Source organism: Choloepus didactylus, chromosome 1, assembly GCF_015220235.1.
Source record: "Choloepus didactylus isolate mChoDid1 chromosome 1, mChoDid1.pri, whole genome shotgun sequence".
Taxonomy (NCBI): domain Eukaryota; kingdom Metazoa; phylum Chordata; class Mammalia; order Pilosa; family Megalonychidae; genus Choloepus; species Choloepus didactylus.
In genome coordinates, this window is record NC_051307.1 from 243,989,392 (window position 1) to 244,014,629 (window position 25,238).

Genomic DNA, 25,238 nt, shown 5'->3' on the forward strand with positions numbered 1-25,238 from the left:
GCAAGGCTAAAAATTTCTTGGCATTATGTAATCTACAATTTCTCTAATTAAAAACAAATAAAAAAAAAAAAAAAGAAAATTCCTTAGCACCAAATATTACAGAATAAATACTTCTACTTTATCACAGCTTATATGTAAATCCAGTTGAATGTGTCTTTATAACAATTAGGAAGAAATGAACAGCCAAGTGGCAACAGAGTTCCCAGAGTATCATTCATTTTCCTGCTTGCTGACAAATCCAACCTGAAGCCTGTGTCTCCTAGGGAAAGGATGTGAAAAGAAGTTAAGATTCAGTCCCAGAAGTTAACTGTCCCCTCTAGGAGACGATGGCACCACAAACAGTACAAACCCAAGCCTGAATGCTTTGTAAGTTCATGTTACTTGTTTGTAATACGAGATCATATCATCCAAAGTTTCAAAGGTGACTGTGGGGGCTTGCGGTGGACTGTTGGGGGCAGGAGTGGAGGATGCGTGTGCAGAGCTGGGTCCCTGGCTCTGGCTAGTGCTCTGCCCTGCATCACTTGGCACAGAACCAGGTCTGTTCCACACATGGCTACTGAAAGAACCAGTTCTTTTTTGACCCACAAAGTAATCCGATGGTGGGGCAAACTCAGGGTCTCTCTCAGCTCGGAGAGCCGACTGCCTCTTCGACCAGTGTCCAAAGGAAAATTCTGTTGAAAATAAGAAAGATATTTCTATTAGAATTGATTACTCAGTCAGCTGAGTTTCTTGTTTTTATTATTTTCCAATTATTGTATATATTTCTAAAATGTTATCTCAAATTCTCTGGAGAACAAGGATAGTAACAACAAAACATAATACAAGGGATAAGTAATACTTACAAAAATATAAGAAACCAGGCTAGGAAAAGAGTGACTATTTCTAGATGGGGAAAAATCAAGGAAGGCTCTTTGACTCTGAAGACACTGCCAAGAAGGCACGAAAATTACATTTGAGGGAGAAATGTTGAAAAAATCAAACACTTAGATCATTTGCCTGACATGATGTTGGAATATTTTGCACCAATAAAGAAATCTGGCCCTTTACTGAATTTTGGAAGACACAAAAGAATCTGTCCAAATCTAATTTGGTATTTTATTTCTAACAGTGGCACTAAGTAAAGGCACTTGCCTATTTGCATTTTTCTTGTTTTAGTCTTGAATTTTACCAGCTCAACAGCAAGAACCAACGTACTACTGAAATGATCTCTTTCAGAGAGGCATAAACCACAGACTTCTCCAAAGAGAGGCTGCTGTAGGCACCATGGTGTATTTACAGAAAACCTGCCAAAGGAGGTTCTGCATTAATCCAATGGAACCATACGTGAACCCAGATTAATACACTGGTACGCAGACAGTGTTCAACTGATTAGAAAAAGGACTGTTGTAAACGGACTACATTAGAATACGAAACCTTATTTTAAAAAGCTGTTCCTGAAAAAAGGCATTTATCCCAAAGCTGTATAACCACAGGAAGGCAGCACAAATTTAAAAACTTCTTTAAAAAAACTCATCCTTTAGACACGACACTTTTGTAGACTGTAGACTTCTGTGATCACACTTTTTTGTCATCCTGTTTATAAATAGCTAGTGTCTGGGTACCAAGAAGAAACAAGTTCAAGGAACTGGAGAATTCTTTAAGCCTCAAAGGACCACTAAGTTCCACCAGAATCACACCTTGATCTGGAGAAACAAAAAATATCCTTTACATTGGAGAGGTTACACACATCGGCCCACCTCCCTTACCTTTTCCTCTGTCCCACTCCCGGACATGTGGCACCCCAGGCTTGGTATCCCTCCTCTCCTGAACGAGAACTTCTACTTTGCCACTCGGGGCAGCAGTATGAGGAGCTGGCATGGCTTCTGGTTCTGGTGGCAAAGGCCCAATAACGTCTTCAGCTAGATGTGCAAGGGAATAAGCAATCATTACAACAAAGCTTAAAGGTATTTAAAAAAAAAAAAGCATTCAACAGGACATGCTGAGAGTATAAAACTTTCTAAGCACCCATCAAGTCCCAGGCAAAGGGCTCAGTACTTTGTATACAATATTATATTTCATGCTCATAAGAATCCAAAAAAGTTCAGTATTGGTATTCCCATTTTATAGATGAGGAAAATTAAGCTCAGATATGCCACAGCAAGTGACAAGAGTCAGGATTCAGACTTCAAAGTCTCTGTGTTTCTCACTATGCCACAGTGCTTTCCCAAACCAGCAATCAAAACACCAGAAATCCCCAAATTACTCAACTAAAGTAAAAGTCTCAGACAAAGCAAGGAGAGTTAGGGTGATAAAGAACTGGAGCTTTGGGACAGGATTGTGTAAACTAATCTATTTTGGCCATACTGTAAAACAAAATGGATATTTTAAAAACACTGTGGTGGCATTTCACATCTTCGAGAAATGAGAGATGTTCAAGAGATAGAACAAAAATAGAGAAACAATATGCAGAACATAGCATGTTACAGGCAGACAGCCATTATATGAAACTAAACAGACGATTTTCAAATTCCCAAATGTTTCTGGTCCCTTTTCAAAGCTAAACTGAAGTTCTGTGCACAGGTTAGAAAATGGTCCAAGGCTTAGCAAAAGGCTTGTATGAGAGTTGGAGCAGCTTCTATTTGTCCCCTAGCACCCATACTCCTCTTCTTCCTTTTGGTACTAGAACTTTGGCACACAGCTACCTTCACGAGAGTCCATTTCCCAGCCTCCCCTATGGTTACATGTGGCCCACAGGACCAAGTTCTGGCCAATGAGATGTACATGCACAGGCTGTAAGCGACTTCAGACTCCCATTCCTAAAAAGGAAACTTGTTTCTCTCTCCTCTCTTTTTTCCCTTCCCCTGGGCTGGATCACAATTTTGTGCTGCAGAATAAGTTCTGACCCTGTGGATGACAGTATCACTCCAGGGAATGGCAGAAATAATAAGACAGGAGGAGGCCTGGGCCTGGAGGAACACCTGGGGGCAGAACTACTAACCTGCTCGGGATACCTACCCACCACCGAGACTCCTGTCTTGTTTGAACCATTCATGTGGGGGTCTCTTTGTTATGGCAGTTTAGCCCATTAGCAGAACTGATATATAAGCTGGTTTGACCACAGTGTTTAAGAGTGTTTAACAGCACAAGAGACAATTTGCTCCAAGTTCCAAATCACCAACTTTTGGAGGACAGCCCTTTGGGTGAGTGTTGGTAAGTTGTCCATATTCCTATTTCTAAATTCCTTATTTTACTACCAAACATTTAAAATGTATTTCTTTTTTCAAAAATGAATACATACCAACCAATAAAAGCTATAACCATAGCAAAAAAAAAATTAAGTCTCAAGAGTGTGTGTGCACAACTAAAATTTCTCTTAAAACACCTCTTCTCTAAGCAAGTCTCAGTTACTAAACTGTGCCATTCTCTGAAGCAACCCAATGTACTGTTTGTTAATCTCCTTGCCTGTAGCCTAAAAATATTCATTGGTGTGTCATTCCACATCACTTTGGTTATAAAAATTGCTCCCGGCAGTACCTCAAAGATACAAGACTTGCTTAGAAAACAAAACTGAATGGCTAATTTCCATATCACCAGTCTATTAGTGAAACATCAATGGAACTGAAATTTTTCCTTTTGAAGTTAAGAAATACCAGCCAGGATATACCTCCATTTTCTTCCCCTGCTCCATCTTCTTTTGATTTTTTCATCTTTTTTTGTCGGAGTTTGGCAAGTCTTGCTTCTAACATAGCCTTTCGCTTTTCTTTTATGTTTTCTCGTTTTGTTCTCTGTTCTGTTGTCTATGCAAAGGGAAAAATAGAAAATAACATTTGCTTGAAGCCAAATTCACAATTCTACTCAAAATGATGAATTAATTCCATTTTATTCTAAAAACAGACTGGTTAATTTTCATGCTGCCTCTAGGACACCTTTCTTGAGACCCTCAAAATGAAGACCAATGAAGTATTCTTATATGAACCTTCAATGTTTTTAAGTTTAGTTCAGAGCATCTTGGAAACCTTAACATTCAAGAATACAAACCAATTCTGTTCTATTTCCTAATCCCTTAAATAACTATTTTCTCAGTCAGGCCACAGCCACATTTGAAACCAAATGTAAAACATCAAATTTACACAGGTAACTTCTGAGCACTAACAACCTTAAAGTTTGAAACACCAAAAGAGTATGGTAATTTAAGCAACCTTAAAATTAACCTTTTAGTTAACTTGATTTTTTGTAGTATGGCCCAACAAGGAACCAACTGCTTAAAATTTTATCATGAACTCTGAATTTAATTTATACCTGTTCTCGCAGCATGTCTAAAGTTTTCATTTGCTTGTTTCTCAGTTCTTTATCTCGGGCAAAGGCAAAATATCCAACACCAAGTTGCCGGGCCTCTGAAATAAGTTAAAATTATCCAAGATTAGATTTTCCTGATCTGTACATTACATTCAGACCAAATTTCCCACCAAAGCAAAAAGAAATGCAGTGATATTTGGCACAAGTAAAAAACAAAAAGTAAGCAGCTAATTCAAAACAGGTTGGAACTAATTCCATCTTGTCTGCCTAGTGATAAGCAGAACAAAGAAGAGCCATTAATTTTCAGTCATGACTATGTGGAACAAACTCTTAGATTAACAGACCTTCTGTGAGGAAGATCTTCCCAATATGAGTATTTTTTGGACTATAAAGTGAACAAAGGGGATACTGACAATCTCCAAAGCAGAATCCTTTATTTCTGTGTCAGAGCTGTTGCTTTATGAATACTGCTTTTTATGCTTGCCACTAGTTCAAGATTAAAAAAAAAAAAAAAAAAAGATTTAAAAAACTGTAAGAAAATAATTATACCATTTTCACGAATGTCTTCATAATGTATGGGCCCCATTGGCCTTTTCAGGGCCTCCCTTTCTTCTTCTTCCCATTGCTGGCGCTGAAGTTCTTTCCTCATATCTTCAGATAATAAGGTTTTTTCATTAGCAGGACTAATGAAACTAATAGGAAAACAGAGCAAAAACTACCTTCAGATAAGAGAGGTGAGATATAAATGCTAATGTTCAGTGAGCCTGATCACGGACAAATCAAACTATCTGATAAAGAAGATGATTCCCTATAGAAGTATTCTGATACAGAATACTACTAGGAAACTGATAAAACAGATTTCACTGTTCTTTAACCAAGCACCCAATTTACTGCATGAGCACAACGGACTCTTGTCTCAGCACACAAGACAAATTTCTTTCCCCCTCTGGTCCTGGGCTGAATAGACGGGAGGGGACCCAAGCAGGGAGGAGGAACTTCAGGCCCTCGTTGGACACTCTCTACTGGTCCCGGGACGTGGAAGCTAGGGAACACCGCGACCTGGGCATGCCTGCATTTCTCTCAGACGGCCAGACACTGGGAGGCTCAGGGTTTCTGCTCCTCCTGCCTTGTGCTGAGCCCAGACCGACCCACAGGTTGGAGCCTGAACCTGCAAGACTCTGACAAGTCTCTCCCAACATGAAAGCTGCCCTTGTTAAGAGGAATTTATTCCCTGGGACGTTTCAGCAAGTTATCTCTTAGATCTGTCTTAAGCCCCACAGGAAAAAGAAATCTAGTTTTAAGGCCCTTACTTTAAAAATGCAAAGACATACAAAAAGTTAATAAGCTAGCTGCCTCCCTGCTCCACTTGCATGTGGGGAATCCAAGAATATGTTAAGTGTATATTAAACAACTTTTTCCACAGAGGCTTTTTTGTCTGTTTGTTTTGGGTCCATTTTACATTTGTTCCTCTGCAGTCAGCTTTTCCAGGTTAAGGACATCCTTCTGAGTGAACGGCTCAAGCTTAAACTCACGCTTTTTAGTAGCTGCCCAGTATGCATAATGAACTGTTGCCCTGCTTGGTGGACACACAGGCTGTTCCCTGAGTGTGGATTACTGTGTATGCGTGTGGTAACCACTTAAAAGTGCTTCAATAAATATTCCTGTCCATTAAAAAAAGGGTCTCCTTTACTGAAGAAACAAAGATGCTTCATTGTGCAACAGCATCTCCCACAGAACAAACCCTGTCTGCATTTCAGATCTGGGCAAAGCTCTGCATATCACACACTTACAGCCTCCCCTGGAGATTTTTATCCATCTCTAGCAGATCTGGCAAATCCTTTTTCATACAGCGCCGTGATCGCCCCAAAGAGTCCACGTAATCCACCCTGAAATGAAAGTGAAAAGATGTGAAGGAAGCTTTGTATGCAACATATGTTAGGGAGTTGGATGTGAATGAAGGTAGGCCTCACTACTAAGAAAATGTCTCACCTTAGATATCACTACCACTGATAATTTTTTAAAGTTAAAAGTTGACACACAATAAGCTCATTGTACCCTTTATTATATCTTTGTTTTAGAAACTGTAGAAAAGATCATTTATGGCTCTGATTACAAAGATAAATCACCCATACAGAGCCTTGCTGCAACATCTCAGGACTTACTTTAATCTGATTTAGACAATTTCAAGTATTTTGTCAGGATCCTAAAAACTTTACTCTGTAACCCAGATTCTCAACTTACTCCTTTTCTCAGGGTCTTCCCAAATCTGACTTTTTATTCCTTCCCTTATTTCTTCTAATGGGTACAATTCTCCCCCACTGAATTAGAAATTTCTTAATCCTAGTCATGTTTTTTTGTTTGTTTGTTTTTGTTTTTTGTACTCTCTTTAATTAGGAGGAAGCCAAGCAAAACATTTTGTACCATGAAACCATCTTGACAGCAAGCCAGTCTATTAACTTTTACCCTTAGTTCCTGTTTCCTCATCGTTGCCCAAACTAAACAGCAGTTAGAGACAGGGGAGCCAGGCAGACAACGAGGCAAAACTAAATACTTTGACTTCCCATAATAGGAAATATGGTCAGATTTTTATGAAAAATACTTCATTTGTATTATGAGGCAACAGAATTTTTATTTTTTAAATTATAGGCAGGGAACCTCCCATAGCCTTTAGCAGGGCTCTGGACACAAAGTAGGTGGCCAGTAAGTATCAGCTGAAGGTCAGATTCCCATGTATGTGGCTTTGCTTTTGTTAATGGTTTCTTTCCTCTCAAAGATGCTGATTTCAAATTGTTAGCCTGTGATTTAAAAACCGAATGTTCAGAAATCTATTACCACAGTCCTAAAGTCAATTACCATAGAAAATAAAACCTGATTATAGAAAGCAGTTTCTTTCTTCCTTGCTTTTTTTTTTAATGAATGGGGGAAGAAAACTATCTAGCCAGATGGTCTATGTAATTATTTACAGTATTTTTGCAGAAAGATTTTCCACCACCTGGAACTTAGCTACTAAAAGGATTTTACAAGCAGTTGCAATTCTGGAGCTTAATTGAAGAACAAAAAAAGTATCAGAACTGCTTGTAGTGTGTCTCCCTTCCCCTTCACCATATGGTGGCATGTGACACCTTCAATTGTCCTCCAAACTCTTCAAATAACTAACAAATTGCTTATAATCATTCAGGCATTAATAAGCAAAGACAGACCTTCCAAAGGGAGATGAGATTTCTGCTAGGAATAGCAATCATCAGCTGTTCTATTTGTGAAGAACACCTCCAAAGCATACAAATGCCAACAAAATAGAAGTCTGGCAAGAGAGTGGTCAGTAACTGCTCTATTTAATCAGCATCACTCACTGAGCAACCCCTTGAAGTGAAGTTTCACTCGAGGTACTGACAGTAACACACAAGGAGGAGTAAGACTCATGCCATCTCCAAAGCACTCTGGGGGAGGCTGAGGCACACGCCCATTAAATACTTACTAACAACATCAGGCAGGATACCAAAACTACCAAATGTTTGCCTCAAATCTTTTCTTGGTAATCAATGATGATTTTTAAAACAGTAAGGTCCAAAGGAGCTGTAAGGATATTAAGTGCTCCCAGAGTTCAGATAAGTGAGAAACCATTAGGACTAGCAATGATGAATAAAGGCACCAAAGGAAGAGACTGCATGTGCTTCTCTTCTGGTTCCTTGGAGCCTGCAGCCAGATAATGTACCCCAAGTGGTGCCAAGCTATTCAGACACAAAGTTTCAGAAGGCAGGTAAAATGACACCCGTTTGATCCAGAATGCTGTTTCTGCACCACTGTGGACACCCTCAGTGGTGTGAAGATGTGGGTTCTCTGTGGTCCACAGCAGCTGGAACTGCTCCCTTTAGCTCGCAAGTGACTTTGGCCCACAGGGCCAAAGGCTGATAAAAGGTCAACAAATGCTGCAAACTCTCCTAAGCTATCAACAGTTCCTAACAAACACCCCCAACACGAGGATACCTGAGCCTTGAAGGAAGATGAGTGGGCTCTGCAGAAGCAGGAAGGTGGGTAGGCAGGGTCATTCCTAGGAAATTCTCACGGTATCAGTAAATCTCCAGGCAATTTTTAAGCACTTCCAAATAAGTTTCTAAGTAACAACATCTTAGCTATAGAAACTCCTTTAATGGAATTCCATTCTGGTCTCTACTTATTGACATTTGTTCACTTTGTAAGAACATGACTTTGGTTTCTTCCATCATTCACCTACATGCACATAAAATTCAGGATAAATCCTAAAATAAAGGTTATCAAAATGTCTGCTTATCCTCCACATATAAGTTTTTTGGCTACCTCAGAATACTCTCATTTCCTGAAGGGAGTTTAAAGCAAACAGTCATGGGAATTAGCTGTTATTGTCGATATTTTACAGATGAGGACACTGATCCTCCGAGAGGTTAGGAACTCAATCAAGGTCATGTGCCTGCTGGTAAAGGCGAAACTAGAGATTCCCAAATCCAAGGTCCACAGTGTTTCCACCACACTGCCAGAAAATGTCTCAGTCAGAGTAAGACTTCTGCCGCGACTCTGCAAACTACTCTTTGCTGGAAACAGAGATCACTGCTACCTAGACAATGACCATCCTTGATGTCTGCATAAGGACAACTCTTTCACATTAATGAAACAATTCTGTTAGTAGAAATGCAGAAAACAGGCTTGTCCATGTAGTTGCTAGCATCCCTGTACCTGGAAGAGTGCTCAGAGCTAATGCAGAAGCTCAGTCAATATTTGAAATTATCGTAATTATTTCTTCTTTGAAGCTGTAATAACCTAATCCAATCTTACTTAAAGGGGAGTTTCAAAAGAAATAAAACTGAGGAAGAATAAAGAGAAATGGTTTGATAGCAACCAAACAAAAGTGCTCTCAAAAAGTGAAAGCAAGTCTGATGACATTAATAAGATCCAATTGCATAATATCACAAACCATTCTTCACTGGGGTCTTGGGGAGGAGGTACATCTCCTTCAGAAAGATTCTCTTCATCATCGTCCCTTTCTTCTGCCTTTCTAGAATCTCTATTTGCACCAAAGGCCTCCATTTCTTTGCGTTTGTCTATGATCTTCTGCGTGAAATCCACAAGGTACATATCCTCCACTTCTTCATCTAGGGCAAAAAATCAAGATTCAGACTGTTGACATCAAAGAAGAAAACCATGCAGGGAGTTGATATGAAACAGTCACAGTCATCTGCTGGGCTGCTCCTTTATCCCTGACAGTTCAGTAGTGAGTGCCTCTACCCCTCCAGGACTGCTTGCAGAGACACAGAGCCACTGCAGGACCCTGCCAGTGAAGCTGTAAACAGTCCATCTGAAACATACACCACATGTAAACATAAAACATTAAAACACCTAAAGGTTTCAGCCGTCTTGTCAATATCCTAGCTGAGTAAGCAATACTGTTTCAGAATGCCTTTTTAAGATAACACCATTTGATTTCGAGAGTCACATCTGGCCAATTACATAATACAGAAGCAGAACTACATTTCCCATGTCAACAGATCACGACAACAGAACTTTTTTTATATAAGTAATATACCTCTCTAATCACGTGGGCTCTATCGCTTAACCCTAATTATGTATTTGTGGTGTGGTAAGTGGTTTAAGTGTCAGAATATAGGTAAGAGATGTCATTTGAATTCTTTTCAACCCAATGAACATGACTTTTAGGCAGGACATGGTGCCAAGAACCCAGAGCAGATAGAGTTGGGTAAGAGATAGTCAAATATGAGGCTCCCTATTTACCGGGTGGTGGTATTATCACCACTTTACGATGCTGCTTCAATTGCCTGATCTTCCTGTGCAGGACTCCTGGCCATGCAGACAAAAGTACTCCTGATCAGAGATGAGGAATTTGACCTGCTGAGCAGCCCTGGGACCTGGGTCCACACCTGCCTCTCCTATTGACCCTTTCCCAGTCCCCCCAGCCCAACCATGCTCCTCTCTGTTGTCTGTAGGTCGGGTTTTCTTTTTGGGGGTGGATATGCGTAAAGGAGTAATTTTTAAAAACTTTCATGCAATTATAAGCACAGAAAAAATAGAAACACAGAAAAAGTAAACATAACTCTACCACCTTGATGCAACCATAACCATAACCATAACCATTCCTCCTAGCCTTTTTTATTTTTTAAAACATAGCTGTAATCATATATAATTGTGGCCTATTCAAACCTTGCTTCCTAACTTTGCTTTGTGATGTGCCACTTTCCTCCACCTGATGACACCCACTCTAAGGGCAGAGGCAGAGAATTGGGCTTATACTGTAGTTCTTTGCCTCCTCACATCCCCTAGCATGCTGCCTGGCAACCATGGGGCAACTGGCAAATTACTGCTGGTTCTCCTGTCTCTGTGTTGCCACAGAAAGTAATCAATTTGATTTTTAAAATTTCTTCTTATGCTTGCAGTTATTTTAACACATGAGGGCTCTATGAATTAAAGAAAATGAAATATAAAGGAATAATTGTATTTACCTATAAAGTCTCCTTTAGTCATTTTTTCATATAATTTGGCCTTTTCTTCCAATTTTTCCCTAGGAGAAAAAAAGACGAGTGTTAGAAACAGTCTTGCAACTGTCACTCCTAACTGCTGTGATCTGCCCCAGAGACCCAACCTGACAAAGCGGCCACAGCTAGAGCTGACCATTCCTTCCTGGAAATCCAAGACTTCACACTCTAAATCAAACCCAAACTCTTCCAAGGTCCTCCCAGATCTGGCTCCACATACTTTCCAATCATATGGACCTTCTTTCTTTTTTGTCAAACCTTGCCCCTACCCCCAGATCTCTGGGACCTCACCATTCCCTCTGCCTCCACAGTTCTCAGTAGTGATGCACTCCTGCTCAAGATTCAGGTCTCAGCTCAAATGTCACCTCTTCAGAGAATCTGCCCTCCCCACCCCACCCCCATGCATCCTCTTGGCTTACTTAATTTTCTTCAAAGTGGTTATCACTAGCTAAAATTATATTATCTGTTTGTTGACCTATTTATTGTCTGCTTTATCAAGTGAAATATAAGCTGCATGAGAGCATGGCCCATATTTGTTTCATTCATCACTATATGCCCAGTGCCTAAAACTATATGTGGTGCACAGTAGGTGCTCAATAAATAGTTAATGAATAAATAATTCAATGAATGAAGTTAGGGCTGCAACTTAATTTAAATGCCAAAGGCAACTTACATTCAATGCCAAGAAAACCATTTTCTATTTGTAACCTTCCAGAAGGATCAACAAATTCAATGCAAATCTCTCTGCATTATTGTTTTTAGACAGGGGTCCCTGTCATCCATGGCTTACTAGGCTTCTCAAAGGGAGCTAGACACCAATCTCCCGTAAGTCTGTTAAAAATATGATAATGTCTACAGTTTTTAAACAGAGTACGAATAATCTATTCAGGACATAAAGCTAATAAAAAACAAGCATCGACCTTGGTATTTACCAAGGCAGCCTCCCTGATCATATTAATTCTGGTGATATTTATTTTTTGGGAGGCAGAGATCAAGTAAGAAGGCTCGCTATTTTTATTCTAGAAACATTTAATGATGGTAAAGAGAAGCCCCCAAGAGGTCACCTGAGCTTTCCCTTGTGAGTGACCACACTTAATCATAATGGAAAATTTCATTCCTAATGGCATCCACAGGCAATAAAGTCCCCTGGTCACATGGCTATGTACTCTTGAACAAGTTACTTAACCTGTCTGTGTCTCAGTTCCCAAATCTGTAATAGATGAAAACAACAATGTTGCCTCTTAGGGTTGTCACGAAGAGTAATTAGATAAAAAAAGGTAAAGCCTGGACCAGTCCTCTTTTCATGCAGACCTATAATTGGACTGAAGTTCCAACAGGCCTGAAAGACTGTCCTTCACCCACCTGGTTCAGTTCCAAGACAGCTGTTACATTTTCTTCAAGAAGCCATCAAAGTAGAAAGTACAGAAGAGTTAGAAATCAGTGTACTGACCATGGGTTTACTATAAACTTTTTTGAAGGAAGGTACAAGGACCACTGATAAGACTTGATGCAAAATGTCCATCAGATTTGGCTTCCCTGTCTCCTGCTGCATCCAAGGAGCACACATGATAAGCATACATAATGAGGAAGAAAATACTTTTATACTAGATACTTTGAAAAAGCAATGGAAAGGCCCATATGATATCCTACTAGGCATGTTTTATGACAGATGATGAAAGTTTCAAGAGGTTTGATAAATCAAATATGACATTTGATAAGTGGACAAAGAAGATAGTGAGAATCTAGCTGACACCTGTGCTGTTCTGCACATGAAGACAGGTGACTGGAAAAAAGGAAACTGAACAACTTCTGTGGAAGGAGCATTTTGTAAAGTAGCTATTCCATATCAAAAGAGATATTTATTAGACAACCACATCTTAATTTCAGCTTTGGTGATTGCTAGTACAGTAATTTTGACAGTTTGGGGAGCAATGGTTTGGTTCCTGTACAAAAGAAATTCAGATTCTGGCTTCACCACAGTTTTTTCAACTGCACCTCAATTACCTTGTAACGATGACAGTGTCTTGGTAGCTGCAGAAGAAAATGAATATGCTGTTCAATTTGACTAAATGTTTGATATTCTCAGATTGACACCCAAAGTATGATTTCCTTGACAAATGATTCCTGTGCAAGATTTTACCATGAAACTTAAAAGTGAAAATTATAATTCTTATAGTATATTTCCTTATTTAAGTAACATTCATTTTTTTCCCCATGTAATCATTGTAAGAAAAATTCATCAAGTTCATTATATAAACAATCTCATTACTTTTAGACACACCATTTTGGACCACAAAAGGTATTTAGCACTATTCATAAATTATTAAAATTTCAGTAAAATTTTATAAATAAAAAAAAAAATTACAGCAGTGTCCAGGAAGACATAAAAGAGACTGGCAGTGAGCATTAACATTAGTGTCTCTTTAAGGAATTTTCTGCTGCCACCATAACTTTTTCTATCCAAGATATCTCATGCTTCCCAAACATTTATAAACTTACAAAACTGTCAGCAAACACTGAAGAAAAGCACTAAGCATTACTGTGGTAATGATGCCCTAAGTTTTCAGCACATTCATGGTACATTTTAAGACAAAGGCGAACAGCTCAAAAATAATGTTAGACAAGAAAGACAACATGCTACACAGAAAATAATATATACAACATTTAGAAGTTTGAAAGCTGAAGGAAAGTTAATATCTCTCAAACTCCCACCCCCTTTTTTCTTATGGGTGACAAACAATCATGGTCTCAGCCTGTCCCATCTTTCATTTGCCACTATGGATCAAAAAAAGTGTCTTATCCCAATTAAGGCTCTATTGTTAAGGAAGACCGAATAACTACAAAGTGACAACAGATGACTATACGGTGTTGCTCTATGGCACAAAAAGAACAGTCTCACACGAGCCATGTTACATGAACGAGAAACAAGAAGTATGCTCTTAAAGAGCTTGAAATTTCTCAGATTTTACGTAGGATTAAGATATGTATTTTATCATCGACAAGCTATTACCAGTGCAACTTATATTGAACATTAACCTACAATGTCTTCCTGCCTTTCCTATCCAAATTTTACGAGTCCTTCAAGGACTAAGACCAATCTTACCACTTCCCTAAACCTTTCCTGGATCAACTAAAATCTCCAGAACTACAGGGCCCAATACCGTTGCCACTAGCCACATGTAACTAATGAAAATTAAATACAATTTAATATTCATTTCCTCAACTACACTAGCAACATTTCAAGTACTCAATATCCATGGGTGATTAGTGACTACCACACTGGGCCAGTGCAGAGTATAGAATCCTTGCACCTGCACCACTGCCAAGTTTTACTGGATAGTGCCACTGTAAAATCTATTCAACTCCCATAAAACTAATTTTCATAACTGTACATTTTGACTATTTCTATGTAATGGTAGAAATGGTACTCAAGAATAGCTGTTTTAATAAACTGACAATTTTTCATTTTTAAAAGCAGATCTAGAGGCCCCTGGTGATGAAGTGTTATATCTTAACTTTATACATTACAGTATCTCTAATAGGCCCTTGCAGTGATCAATAAATATTTGATCATTTGAAACTGTACTGACAAGAACATAAGCAGGCTTGCTTACATTCAAAATACAGAAATTGCTTTCTTGAATATCTTGATTCTGGTTAACGATAATACAGTTCATATGTTGAGAAGGTATCTAGAAGATAATATTATGCTGTCTTCAGAATTTTCATCCTTGTGCTGAGAAGTGTTATAGTTTCTATTTTTGTTTGATGTTTAAAATAACTAATGAAAGACTTTTCCCTCATTCCCTCTTCTAATGTCACATTTGAATCTACTGATAATATTTAAATACTAAGTGGTACTAAGGAATTATAAGAATACTATAAGGTTCAAGTCATTGTCTGTATAACTGTCATATAGCATTTAATATAAGAAAACTATATATAATCAAATATGTGCAACTGAATGTTTTCTACCATTTAATTAAAAGTTAAAAATTTGGAGGGTGTTTAAACTGAAGGGGGGTTTAAACTGAAAATCACTTGATTTTCACACTGAATTGTATTAAAAGTATACATGTTTCAAATTCAAAGCATTCCTAAGTTGCTATAGAACTGATATGAAAATTGGTATTCTTAAATTGTGTATTTTTGTTTCAAGTAAGGCAATGCAAGGATAACAGGAAAGAGGTGAGCAGGTATGTTTTAGAAACATCAATGTTTTTATATGAAATGAGAATTTGAAATTTTAATAAAGTTCTTGGCTATCCAAAAAAAAAAGGTAAAGCCTGGCATCAATCATGTCATCCTTATTATCATTATCTATGTCAGAATGTATTCATCCAACAAGTATTTACTGCATGCTTCCTATGAGCCAAGCACTATTTTAGATGCTGAGAATGCAGCAATGAATAAGACAAAGTCCTAGATCTTATGGAGTTTACATTCTAGAGGGAGAGAGAGACAATAAACAAATCAATGAAAACGGGGACTTTAGATGGTGAGAAGTGCTGTAAAGGAAATAAAAGCAGATGTCATCAAGGAAGCCCTTGTTATGCATTAGTAAAGTGCCTGGAGGACCACTTTGGTCATACCGAGCTTTCTAATACATTAGATTGCTCTATTTTAGAGGAGGCTCAGTGTAAAAAGCTATATCATCATAGATTCTTACTATCTTAATGAAATATTTTCAAAAACAACAACAAAAGAAAACATAAAAATATGGTATCTGGATGGAACACTAACTTAGGGTGGTCAGGGAATACCTCTCTGAAGGTGTCGTTTGAGCTAAGACTAACAGAGCAAAAAGAAGTGAACCATGGGAGGATCTAGCGGAAAAAACAAGTCAGGCAGAGGGGATATTAAGTGGGAAAGAGTTCAGCATGTTCAAGAAGGAAAGACCAGTACGGTAGAGGGTGATGAGCAAAGGAGAAAGTGATACAAAATAAAGACAGAGAGATTGGCAGGGACAAGTGCACATTGGAAAGAAGTGTTTGGATGCCATGTACTAGGGATTGAATCATGCCCCCCACACAAGACATGTTCAAATCTTAATCTGCATTCCTGTGGGTGTGAACCCATTTCTAAAAAGAACTATTACTAGTTAAGGTGTGGCCAAATTGAATCACAGTGGGTCTTAATCCGTATGACTATAAGTCTTATAAAGAGATGTAACTCGGACACAGTCAGTGAGAGAAAGCCACAGGAAGAAGCCACAGTCAGAAGAAGCCAGAGAGGAGAGAGAGAGATCACCATGTGATGGAGGATAGCCAACCCTAGAATGCTATCAAATCCAGGAGAAAGCATGGCTTTGCCCACATCTTGATTTTGGACTTTCAGCCTTCAAAATTATGAGACAATGAATATACCAATCCATTGCGTGGTATATGTCATAGAAGCTCTGACAAGCTAAGACACAGTGTAATAGAAAGAAGATAGTTTTAAGATGGCGGGAATAGTCTATAAATGAATAATGGACAACAAGGCAGATGTCAGAAAAATGGCCATTGGATTAGTAGATGAGGAAGTCATTGGAGACTTTAAAGAACGATTTCTTCAGTCGAGTAAGGAAGACGGACTTCAGAGTGCAAGAGTGTGAAACACTTTTATCTGGTGCCCACTATGAGTTAGACAGTATGTATCTCCTTCAATCCCCTAAAGGACTTCATGAGCTAAGTATTAACCACTTTGCTCTGAAGATAAGGAAAGTGATTCAATTAGAAAAGTAATTTGCTCAAGGCCTCACATCCTCAGGGGAGAAGGCTGGGACTACCCTTGCCTTTTTGAGCTCTAGAGATGCCAATGTCCTATAGACGATGGATGGCCTGCACTTGACACTTCACAAGCACAGTCAAACCAAAGTATTACATAAAAAGTCTCTGAATAAAAAAATTACAGTAAAGAATCAAGAACAACTCTGATGTACAGAGTAGATGGTGAAAGATTCTGGCAGTTTTCAACAAAATTAGAATTCTGAAAATATCTCCAGTAGTGAGAAAGATGTCTCAAAACTTAACATATCTTTAAGTAAAGAAAGTCTCATATCTGTTGGAGACAGGACAAATGCTAAGAAAAACAATCCCCAAAATGGGCTAATTAATAGTCTGCCTCACTGTCAGACTGAAAGAGCTGAGTAAACTTATGAACCACTGCTGGCAACTGCAGTTTTTATTAAACAATGTATCCAAAGCATATGTGACAGTAATGACATATGTTAAAACTCAGGATTCTGAGACCCGGATGATACTGCAAAAGAGGGGGAAGCTCTTCTTTTCAGAAGAATGCCAGCTAGTAAACGGAATGAAAGAATAATCAAGACAGAATGCAGAATTACAAAAATCATCATTTTGAAACCATCAATGTAACAGTTGGTAAGCAGCCAGGCTCATCAATGATGACAAAACCATTGTGTGGAAATGTGCTGGTGAACAGGATATTTATACGGTCTCCAAATTTCCCTCCTCAGATTGCTTAATTATTACAAAGCGAGGTCACCTTTACAGTGGCGAAATCTAGCACACCCACTTTAACCAAGAGATCAAACATATCCTCATCAGTAATGACTCAAACTGATATGAGCCTCTTGATACAATTCAACAGGAAGGACAAACATGAACATCTACATAGTACTCTTACCAAAAACATTTAACCTGACTTTAATCAGATTTGGGGACACTGTAAAATTAACTGGCCTGCAGTTATTCTGTCATATTTATAGAAAATATTTTCGCCACTTTTTCATTTCACTTTTAACTTTTGTTATAGAGGTTTGTTTGTTTTTTTTAAATACAGAAGGTTTTCTTTTGTTCATTTGTTTTATGTAGTTAAACTATCGACAATTACCTTTGTGATTTACCCTATGGCTTTTATGTTTATAAAAGTCTCCCCACCTTAAGATCAGTTAAATGTTCTTCTAGATGATTAAGGGGACATATAGAATAACCATATATCAGAATTGAAGGAGCTGCCAAACCCTTCACTTTATAGATGTGAAAACTCAGCCTTAGGAGGTAAAGTATAACTCACCAACCAGATTGCACAGCCAGTAAGTGGCAATGCTTTTATTTTTTTAATTAAAATAAAATTAACACACAATAAAATACAAATCTTAAAGCTCAATTTGATGAATTTTGACCATTGTACACACTCTTGTAACTACCACCCAAAACACGATACAGAATATTTCCACCACCACCACCAGCAACCACTGTCTAATATCTTTCACTATAAACTAGATTTGTCTGTATTTGGGTTTTATAAAAACTGAATCATAGAATTGAATAAAAAAAGTAACTGGCCTGAATTCTTCAAAAAACATAAACATCAATGGCATTACAGACAAAAAAAAAAAAGACAGAGAGAAAAGAACTCTTCTAGATTAAAGGTGACTATAGAGATATGCCAACTAAATGTACAGTGTAATCTTTGAATCCTGGATTAATTTTTTAAAAACCTATAAAGGACACTATTATACTGGCACAACTGGGGAAATATGAATGTGGATCATATTATGGATACTTTTATTTTATCAGTGTTAAATTTCTTGGGTATGATAGCAGTATTATGGTTATGTAGGTGCTCGTAGAAGACATTCGCTGATGTTTTTAGGGGTAATGTATCATGATGCTTACAACTTACTTTCAAATAATTCAGAAATAAGGTCTCTATACACCTGCATACACACAGGTGTGCATGTGTGTGTGTGTGCATGTGAGAGAGAAAGAGGGAGTGTACAAATGTGGTAAGATGTTAACTGGTGAATTTAGTTGAAGAGTATTAGAATGTTCATTGTACTACTCTTTCAATTATTCTGTTAGCTTAAAGCTTTCAAGATAAAAAGGGAAAAAAGTTAAAGTTCCTAAATGTGATCTATATTTGGGTTTTATAAAAATTATAAAATGCTAATATATCCCTAGCTCACAATCACACCATGGGCACATTTCTTAGATGTTTGTCGATAATATTGGTACCTATCAAAGGCTCAAAATAGACTCTCTACCATCTTTTAAACTGATGCTATACTTACCTTCTTGTAAGACCACAGATACATTTGCAAGTTATAATAAAGAGCACTTGGCTAGAAGGAGACTAAAAATTAAAATTGCAAATCAAAAAGAGAAAAATTTGGACTTTCATTTCTTTGCCTTTCATTCATCAGAGCTTAACTTTACCTTGCTTTGTCTAGAGTCTTCTGTTCCTCAATCTTCTGTTCAGCATCCTTCTCAGCTCTGTTTGAAACTCCTGCATTCTGTTTGCTCCAGATACTTGGTTTCTGGAGAATAATTTTAAAAGACGAAATAGAACCACCATGTGATTACAAAAAAAAATCTCTATTTGTGCAATGTGTGGGGGAAGCTCATTAGATCTTAGGAATGAATGGAGATAATTAACCTATGTCCCTATGTCCTTATGTCCTACAAATAGACAAACTACACATGGAACGGTTGGGGCTGAAAAAAAAAGCCCTAAATTTTAAAAAGAATTTCTCCATACAACTACATACAGTTACTTGTCTAATATCTTTTACCTCCTGAATGATTACAACCTAATTCAAGGCTTTAATGAAAATGTATACATTTTAGAAAATTTTACAACTCTTAAGACCCTGATACTTTCTGGTATACTTCTGTATTATCTTATTCTTTATCTCTGTTTGGATCTGTAATACCTATATAACCAGATAATCCTCCATGAGAATATAAATAATCTGTGTATTAATAGCAGGTACTTTTCCAAAAGAAGTGCTAAAAAAGTTAGAGCATTATAAATGTGCTTTAAAGTAATCTTATTTATATTTTAATATTTAAAACACTTCATGCAGATGCTAAAAATACAAGGTAGGGATTTTTCTTTAACATTTATATGCAATGGATACCACTGATACTTTCAAAAAACTGAAATATGATGTCATTCCCCCATGTTTGGAATCAATGGAAACAATGAGACCTTATTTTTACCTTATTAGTTTTTGGTTTTCCTGAAACTCCAGAATCTTTCAGAAGTTTTTCTTGTTTGAATTCTTCTTGTTTTCGGAAGAGTTCAGCCTTAAGGTCCACCAACTAGATTAAAACCAATAAGCAAAAAAAACATTTAATTAACTCGAATGGGTAACTGGTTTTCTAAGTTATTATAATTCTTAAAGTAAGACTTTAAGTTCCTCTAAATGGACAAAAGAGACAAAAATTAAACACTTTAAATGTGGAATCCAGTACAAAATAAAACCAAGTCATATTTTATTCCAGCCCTATTGCAAATGCATTTATACTCTTTCAGCACTCAAGGATTTCCTCTAGGGAAGGGGAGAGTGATGAAGTCTGCACTTTTTAGATTCAGATTCAAATGACATTATTAAATACTTTCTCGCAGTTGTCATAACACTTGGTTCTTTCAAATGGTAATCTCATTTAACCATCATAACCATTTATTATCTCTACAGGGAAATAAATGTCTTTGTTTAGGAGGTATCTAAGCACACAGTATGTGTGTAGCACTTAACAATGAAGAACAGAATGCAAACATGAATTTGACATACTCCTTGCCTTAGCCTACCATCCAGTAAGAAGGTTAACTTATGATACCAGTAAAAATGTAACAAATGACTTTAAAGATTGGAAGAAAGTAGCATAAAAGTTTGGATAAACAAAAATTCCCTTCTGTCCAGAATGACCAGAAAAGGCTTTGAGTTAAGCCTTATAAGAGAGGTAAGATTCAACAGCCAAATAAAAAGTTGCCTGAGTGAATAAGAACTGCTCCAAGTACATTTTAGTATATTTAGTATATTTCAGAAACTAAGTTTAACTGTCTCAGAGGTCTCAAGAAAGGGAAAGAAGGCCAAAGAGCAGGTTTATGGGGCAGCTGGGTAATAACTGGGCCTATCCCTCAACTATATCAGTTACCACTGGCTGCTTAGCAAAAAAAAAAAAAAGATTTAATGATTTTAATCATAGTTTCCTTTTTACCGGTCCAAGTACAGCTGCTTCTAACATGGGTATTTGTAGAACAGATATTAAAAAGCCCAAAGTTGCTGACTGACTTTTAAGGGGAATCAGAATGACTGAGTTTAATGATTTTCAATTTGGAAGACATCAATCTAAATAACCTTGGCAGGATTTAATAATGCAGTTTCATTTCAGGACCTAATAGTCTAAATTTTAAAAAACAAATGAAGAAGCTTCACTTTGTTTTCTAAGCCCTCCTAACCATATCAATTTCCCAGATGGCATTCCTGTTAAGATTACTGCTAATTTTAAGCTGTTGGGATGACTTTAATATTTATAGCTTTTGGGTTTCTACCCCTCAAGCAAACATAGTAACAAGTACTGATTATCAGTATTAGGTGAGGAAAAGGGGTTCAATTATTGGGAATCTTAAATGTGTTCCTTTGTACTCCCTTTGCAGTAGATTCAAGATTAAATCAAAAGTCAAGCAATTGACTCTGATATAATGGAAAAGACAGTAACTTTGGAATTAACTGGATTGAATGAATCCAGCTTTGTCACTAAGAATTCTGTACGTAAACTGGGATGGACAGAGGATTTCACCTCCCTAAACCTCAATTTCCTCATCTATAAAATGGGTATGTCCGTAGCACCAAGCGGTTGGGAGGATTCAATGTGAGTGCACGTAAAGAACTGGTACAAAATAGGGACTCAAAACAGGTTTTCTACCTAGAAGTAGCTAATTTAACAAAACTGCTTACATCCTGAGACCTCAGAGCTCTCAAGCAGCGCATCTTCTCGCTGTATTAACAATTACTTGAATCCCTGGTTGGGGAACTCTGGGGACGGCAAGATCCGTAAAGAATAAGTAACGCTCCCTAATGTTCTTGGAGGACCTTGCTGGTTCCTGGAGTGGAGAAGAAACCAGGAAAGGGAATGTGTCTGCACAGCAAGGACAAGCTGGGGTTCCTCCTCGATCGCTGAGGGAGGAAGGGCTGGAAGGGCCCAGGTCCTTGAGGGGAAGGAAGCCTGGCCGGGTTATAGCTGCGGGAATGATTGCTGACGGAAGAAAGGCATCAAGTTCAGGTTCGTGTCTAAGGGGAGAAGCCTAGTCCTGGCCCACGTCCGAGGGGAAAAGCCAAGTTCAGGATCCTGTGAGTAAAAAAGGCGGCCCGGTCCCCCGCCTGAGGAGACCAGCCAGGTTCAGGTTCCTGTTTGAGTGGAGAGGCCCGGTCTGGATCTGCGAGTGAAGAAACAAACTAAGATTCTTGTCTGATGGCGGCGGGGAAAACTCGGAACCCGTAGCATCATCTCATACCCGCACTCACCGAGGAAGCCGTAACGTCCAAAGGCTTTTTCCTCCGGTCCATGGTCGCGCCAGTCTATCCTGACCCAGAGCGGATCGCCTGCGGACCCCCACCGGCCCCAGCGCTTGCCTCCGGCGCAGCCGGAAGTGCGTATCACGATAGATGACGCAAGCGTCCTGTGGGTCGTCGGCACCATCTTGGGAAGGTCAGAACATGATGCGTATTACGTTTGGCGCCATTTTGGTAAGGCTGAACAAAGTGCTAAGGTCATTCTGAAGGTAAAATGAGCTAAGGTCGCCTTCATCTTGAGAAGGAAAGAATACGGCTTTCGGTTGGATGGACGCCATCTTGAGTGGGGCGGAGTGGGTGGACGCCGGCGATGTCATCTTGGAGAGAGCTCCAAGTGGAAGTGAACTCACGAGTCTGCCTAGTGAAAAGAAAGGTGGATTCATGGGTATGGAGAGACCGTTTGGGGATCTGCTGTATGGCAGGCATTGCCTGGTGCTTTTCCCGCGTTAATATATTTAAGTCTCAGAAAAGTCATGTGAAACAAGAAGTATTACATTAATCTTAGTATAAATAATAATAGCTAACACTAATATAGTATTTACTATGTACATATTTCAACTGCTAAGAGCATGAACTCCAGAAGGATACTTCCAGGATTGGAATTGTTGCTTCACCACTCACTGGCTTTGTGACCTTGGGCAAGTTACCTAATTTCTCTCTGACTCAGTTTCCCAATGAGAATAAAATAGTATCTACCTCATGGGATTGTAATGAGGATTAAATGACTTAAAGTAGCTAGTTTTGATAAAAATATTAATGATGGGTGGGGCAAGGGATACGGTGGAGTTCTATGGGGTTTCTATTATTTTTGTAACTGTCGTGTGATTTTGAAAGTGTTTAAAAAATAGTCGAATAATTGTGGCAGACAGAATGATGGTCCCCAAAGATGTCCATATTCTGATCCTCAGAGCTGGTGACTGTGTTATCAAAGGGGACTTGGTGGGTATGATCTAATTAAGGATCTTGAAGTGTGGAAGTGATCCTGGATTATTGAGGTGAGCCCAGTGTAATCGAAAGGGCCCTTATTTATACGAGAGCAGCAGGAAGGTCAGAGTCTGTGAGAGGGACTGGAAAATTCCATGCTGCTGGCTTTGAAGAGGAGGGAAGGGGACCACCAACCAAGGAATACAAGTGACCTTTAGAAGCTGGAAAAGACAGGGAATGAGATCTCCCTGGAGACTCCAGAAGGAGGGCGGCCCTGTGGACACCTTGAATTTAGCCTCCTTGTAAGGTTCATTTCAGACTTCTGGTTTCAAGAACTATAAGAGAATAACTTTGAGTTATCTTAAGCTGCTAAATTTGTGGTAATTTTTTACAGCAGCAATAGAAAATTGACGTAATGGTAACAGTTGTGGCAGTAGCCACATGCCAGACATGTGTTAGACTCCTTACATGAATTATCTTTAATGGATTTTTTAACATGTATTATTTAATCCTTGCAAGAATCCCAGAGATGGGAGCTATTAACCTCATTTTACAGATGAGAAAAATGAGGCCCAAGAGGTTAAATGACAGGTCAGAGGTCATTTACCAGCTAGCAAATTATGAAGTCTAGAGTCAAAGAATAACTCAAAAACATTAAGTTAATAATGTGCATGCTATTTGCTTGTAAAGAGGACAACCAAAATAGATTGATTTCATCTAAGAAAGGCAAGAAGAGGATTTATGTAAAAGAAGGAAGGGAGGGAAAAGAAAAAACTGTGGACAGCTTAAAAACCATGAAATTTGTTTCCTTTCCTAGCTGGTCACTGACAGTGAGGCCAGTTCAGGGTGTTCTGCCCTTGGGAAGTGTGATGGTTTGGAGCTGTACATGCCCCAGAAAAACGTGTTCTTAAACTTAATCCATTCCTGTGGGTACAAACCCATTGTAAGTAGGACCTTTTCATGAGGTGACTTCAGTTAAGGTGTGACCCACCTCAGTCAGGATGGGTCTTAATCCTATTACTGGAGACCTTTATAAGCAGAATGAAATTCATACAGAGAGAGAAAGAAAGCCATGGGACACAAGAGCTGTAGGTCAGCAGAACCCAGAAGGGAAAGGAGAGGACAGCATGTGCGCTGCCATGTGCCAGAACCAAGGATCGCCAGCAGCCAGCCCCAGAACACCACAGCCTTTGGAGAGAAAGCATCACCTTGATGATGCCTTGATATGGACTTTTTTCCTGTCCTCAAAACTGTGAGCCATTAAATCCCCGTTGTTTAAGCCATCCATTTGAATGGTATTTGCTTGAGTATCCTAGGAAACTAAAGCAGGCAGCTAGAAAGAAAATAATTTCAGCTCTTTATGGATGCTCCAGAAGACCCCAAGAGTTTAGCGTTCTCTGCATTATGCTTGTCGGGGTGTTTTGTAGTCATCTCCACCTTAGTTATGTCAGGTTTGAACCATAACCCTTATCCAAAGTTCTCACTAGAGTGGCATCCAGCTGAATATAGATACCTCCCAAGCCATTTAAACTACTAGGAACAAAACAGTGAGTCTCTCTTTATTGCTTCTAGCATCTCGCACAGCAAGGTCTGGAGAAAGGCATAAAACTTAACCTTGAACTGTAGAACTGTAACCCAATAGCTTTGATTCTTGAAGACGATTATATAACTATATAGCTCACACTCTGTGACTGTGTGATTGTGAAAACCTTGTGGCTCACACTCCCTTTATCCAGTGTATGGACAGATGAGTAGAAAAATGGGAACAAAACCTAAATGAAAAATAGGGAAGGATGGGGGGGCAGGGGAAGATGGGATATTTTGGGTATTCTTTTTTACTTTTTTTTTATTCTTTTTTTTTTTGGAGTAATGAAAATGTTCAAAAATTGATTGTGGTGATGAATGCACAACTATCTAATGGTACTGTGAACAACTGTACACTTTGGATGACTGTATGGTATATGAATACATTTCAATAAAATTGAATAATAAAGAAGAAAAAGGCAGCATGACATGAAAATATTATGGTTTCTCTTATGTTTTCTCTTGAATTAAAAATAGACAATAAAGATTCAATAAATCAAAAAACAAAAACAAAAACAAAAAAGCTTAACATTGGATTGACTGGAATGTTGTCCTGGCACGTGAATGATTTTTTTCCACATGCCCTGTTTCCTCAAACCCTTTCCTTCCTTTGATGCTTTCCCATT

The 25,238-nt window shown here is 38.4% G+C and overlaps 1 protein-coding gene and 1 pseudogene across 1 annotated transcript; one reads left to right on the plus strand and one right to left on the minus strand.

The window, feature by feature from the left end:
• Positions 1 to 139: 139 nt before the first annotated feature.
• CCDC174 (coiled-coil domain containing 174) lies at positions 140 to 22,163 on the minus strand. The gene is made up of 11 exons (XM_037802605.1): positions 22,057 to 22,163; positions 19,748 to 19,849; positions 18,962 to 19,062; positions 10,761 to 10,819; positions 9,221 to 9,398; positions 6,066 to 6,161; positions 4,825 to 4,967; positions 4,279 to 4,373; positions 3,644 to 3,776; positions 1,746 to 1,898; positions 140 to 671 (listed from the first exon to the last, which is right to left on the minus strand). Exons 1-11 carry the CDS (start codon positions 22,096 to 22,098, stop codon positions 373 to 375), a joined length of 1,401 nt encoding a protein of 466 aa, XP_037658533.1. The 5' UTR covers positions 22,099 to 22,163; the 3' UTR covers positions 140 to 372.
• On the plus strand, positions 12,356 to 12,862 carry LOC119508884 (annotated as a pseudogene).
• Positions 22,164 to 25,238: the final 3,075 nt, after the last annotated feature.

Excerpts from the sequence above, each read along its gene's own strand:
- CCDC174 (XM_037802605.1), bottom strand. The coding sequence starts at position 22,098 with ATGGACCGGAGGAAAAAGCCTTTGGACGTTACGGCTTCCTCG. Across the intron at positions 19,850-22,056 it reads TGGACGTTACGGCTTCCTCG|TTGGTGGACCTTAAGGCTGA; the intron begins GTGAGTGCGGGT and ends GTTTTAATCTAG. Across the intron at positions 19,063-19,747 it reads GAAAACCAAAAACTAATAAG|AAACCAAGTATCTGGAGCAA; the intron begins GTAAAAATAAGG and ends ATTATTCTCCAG.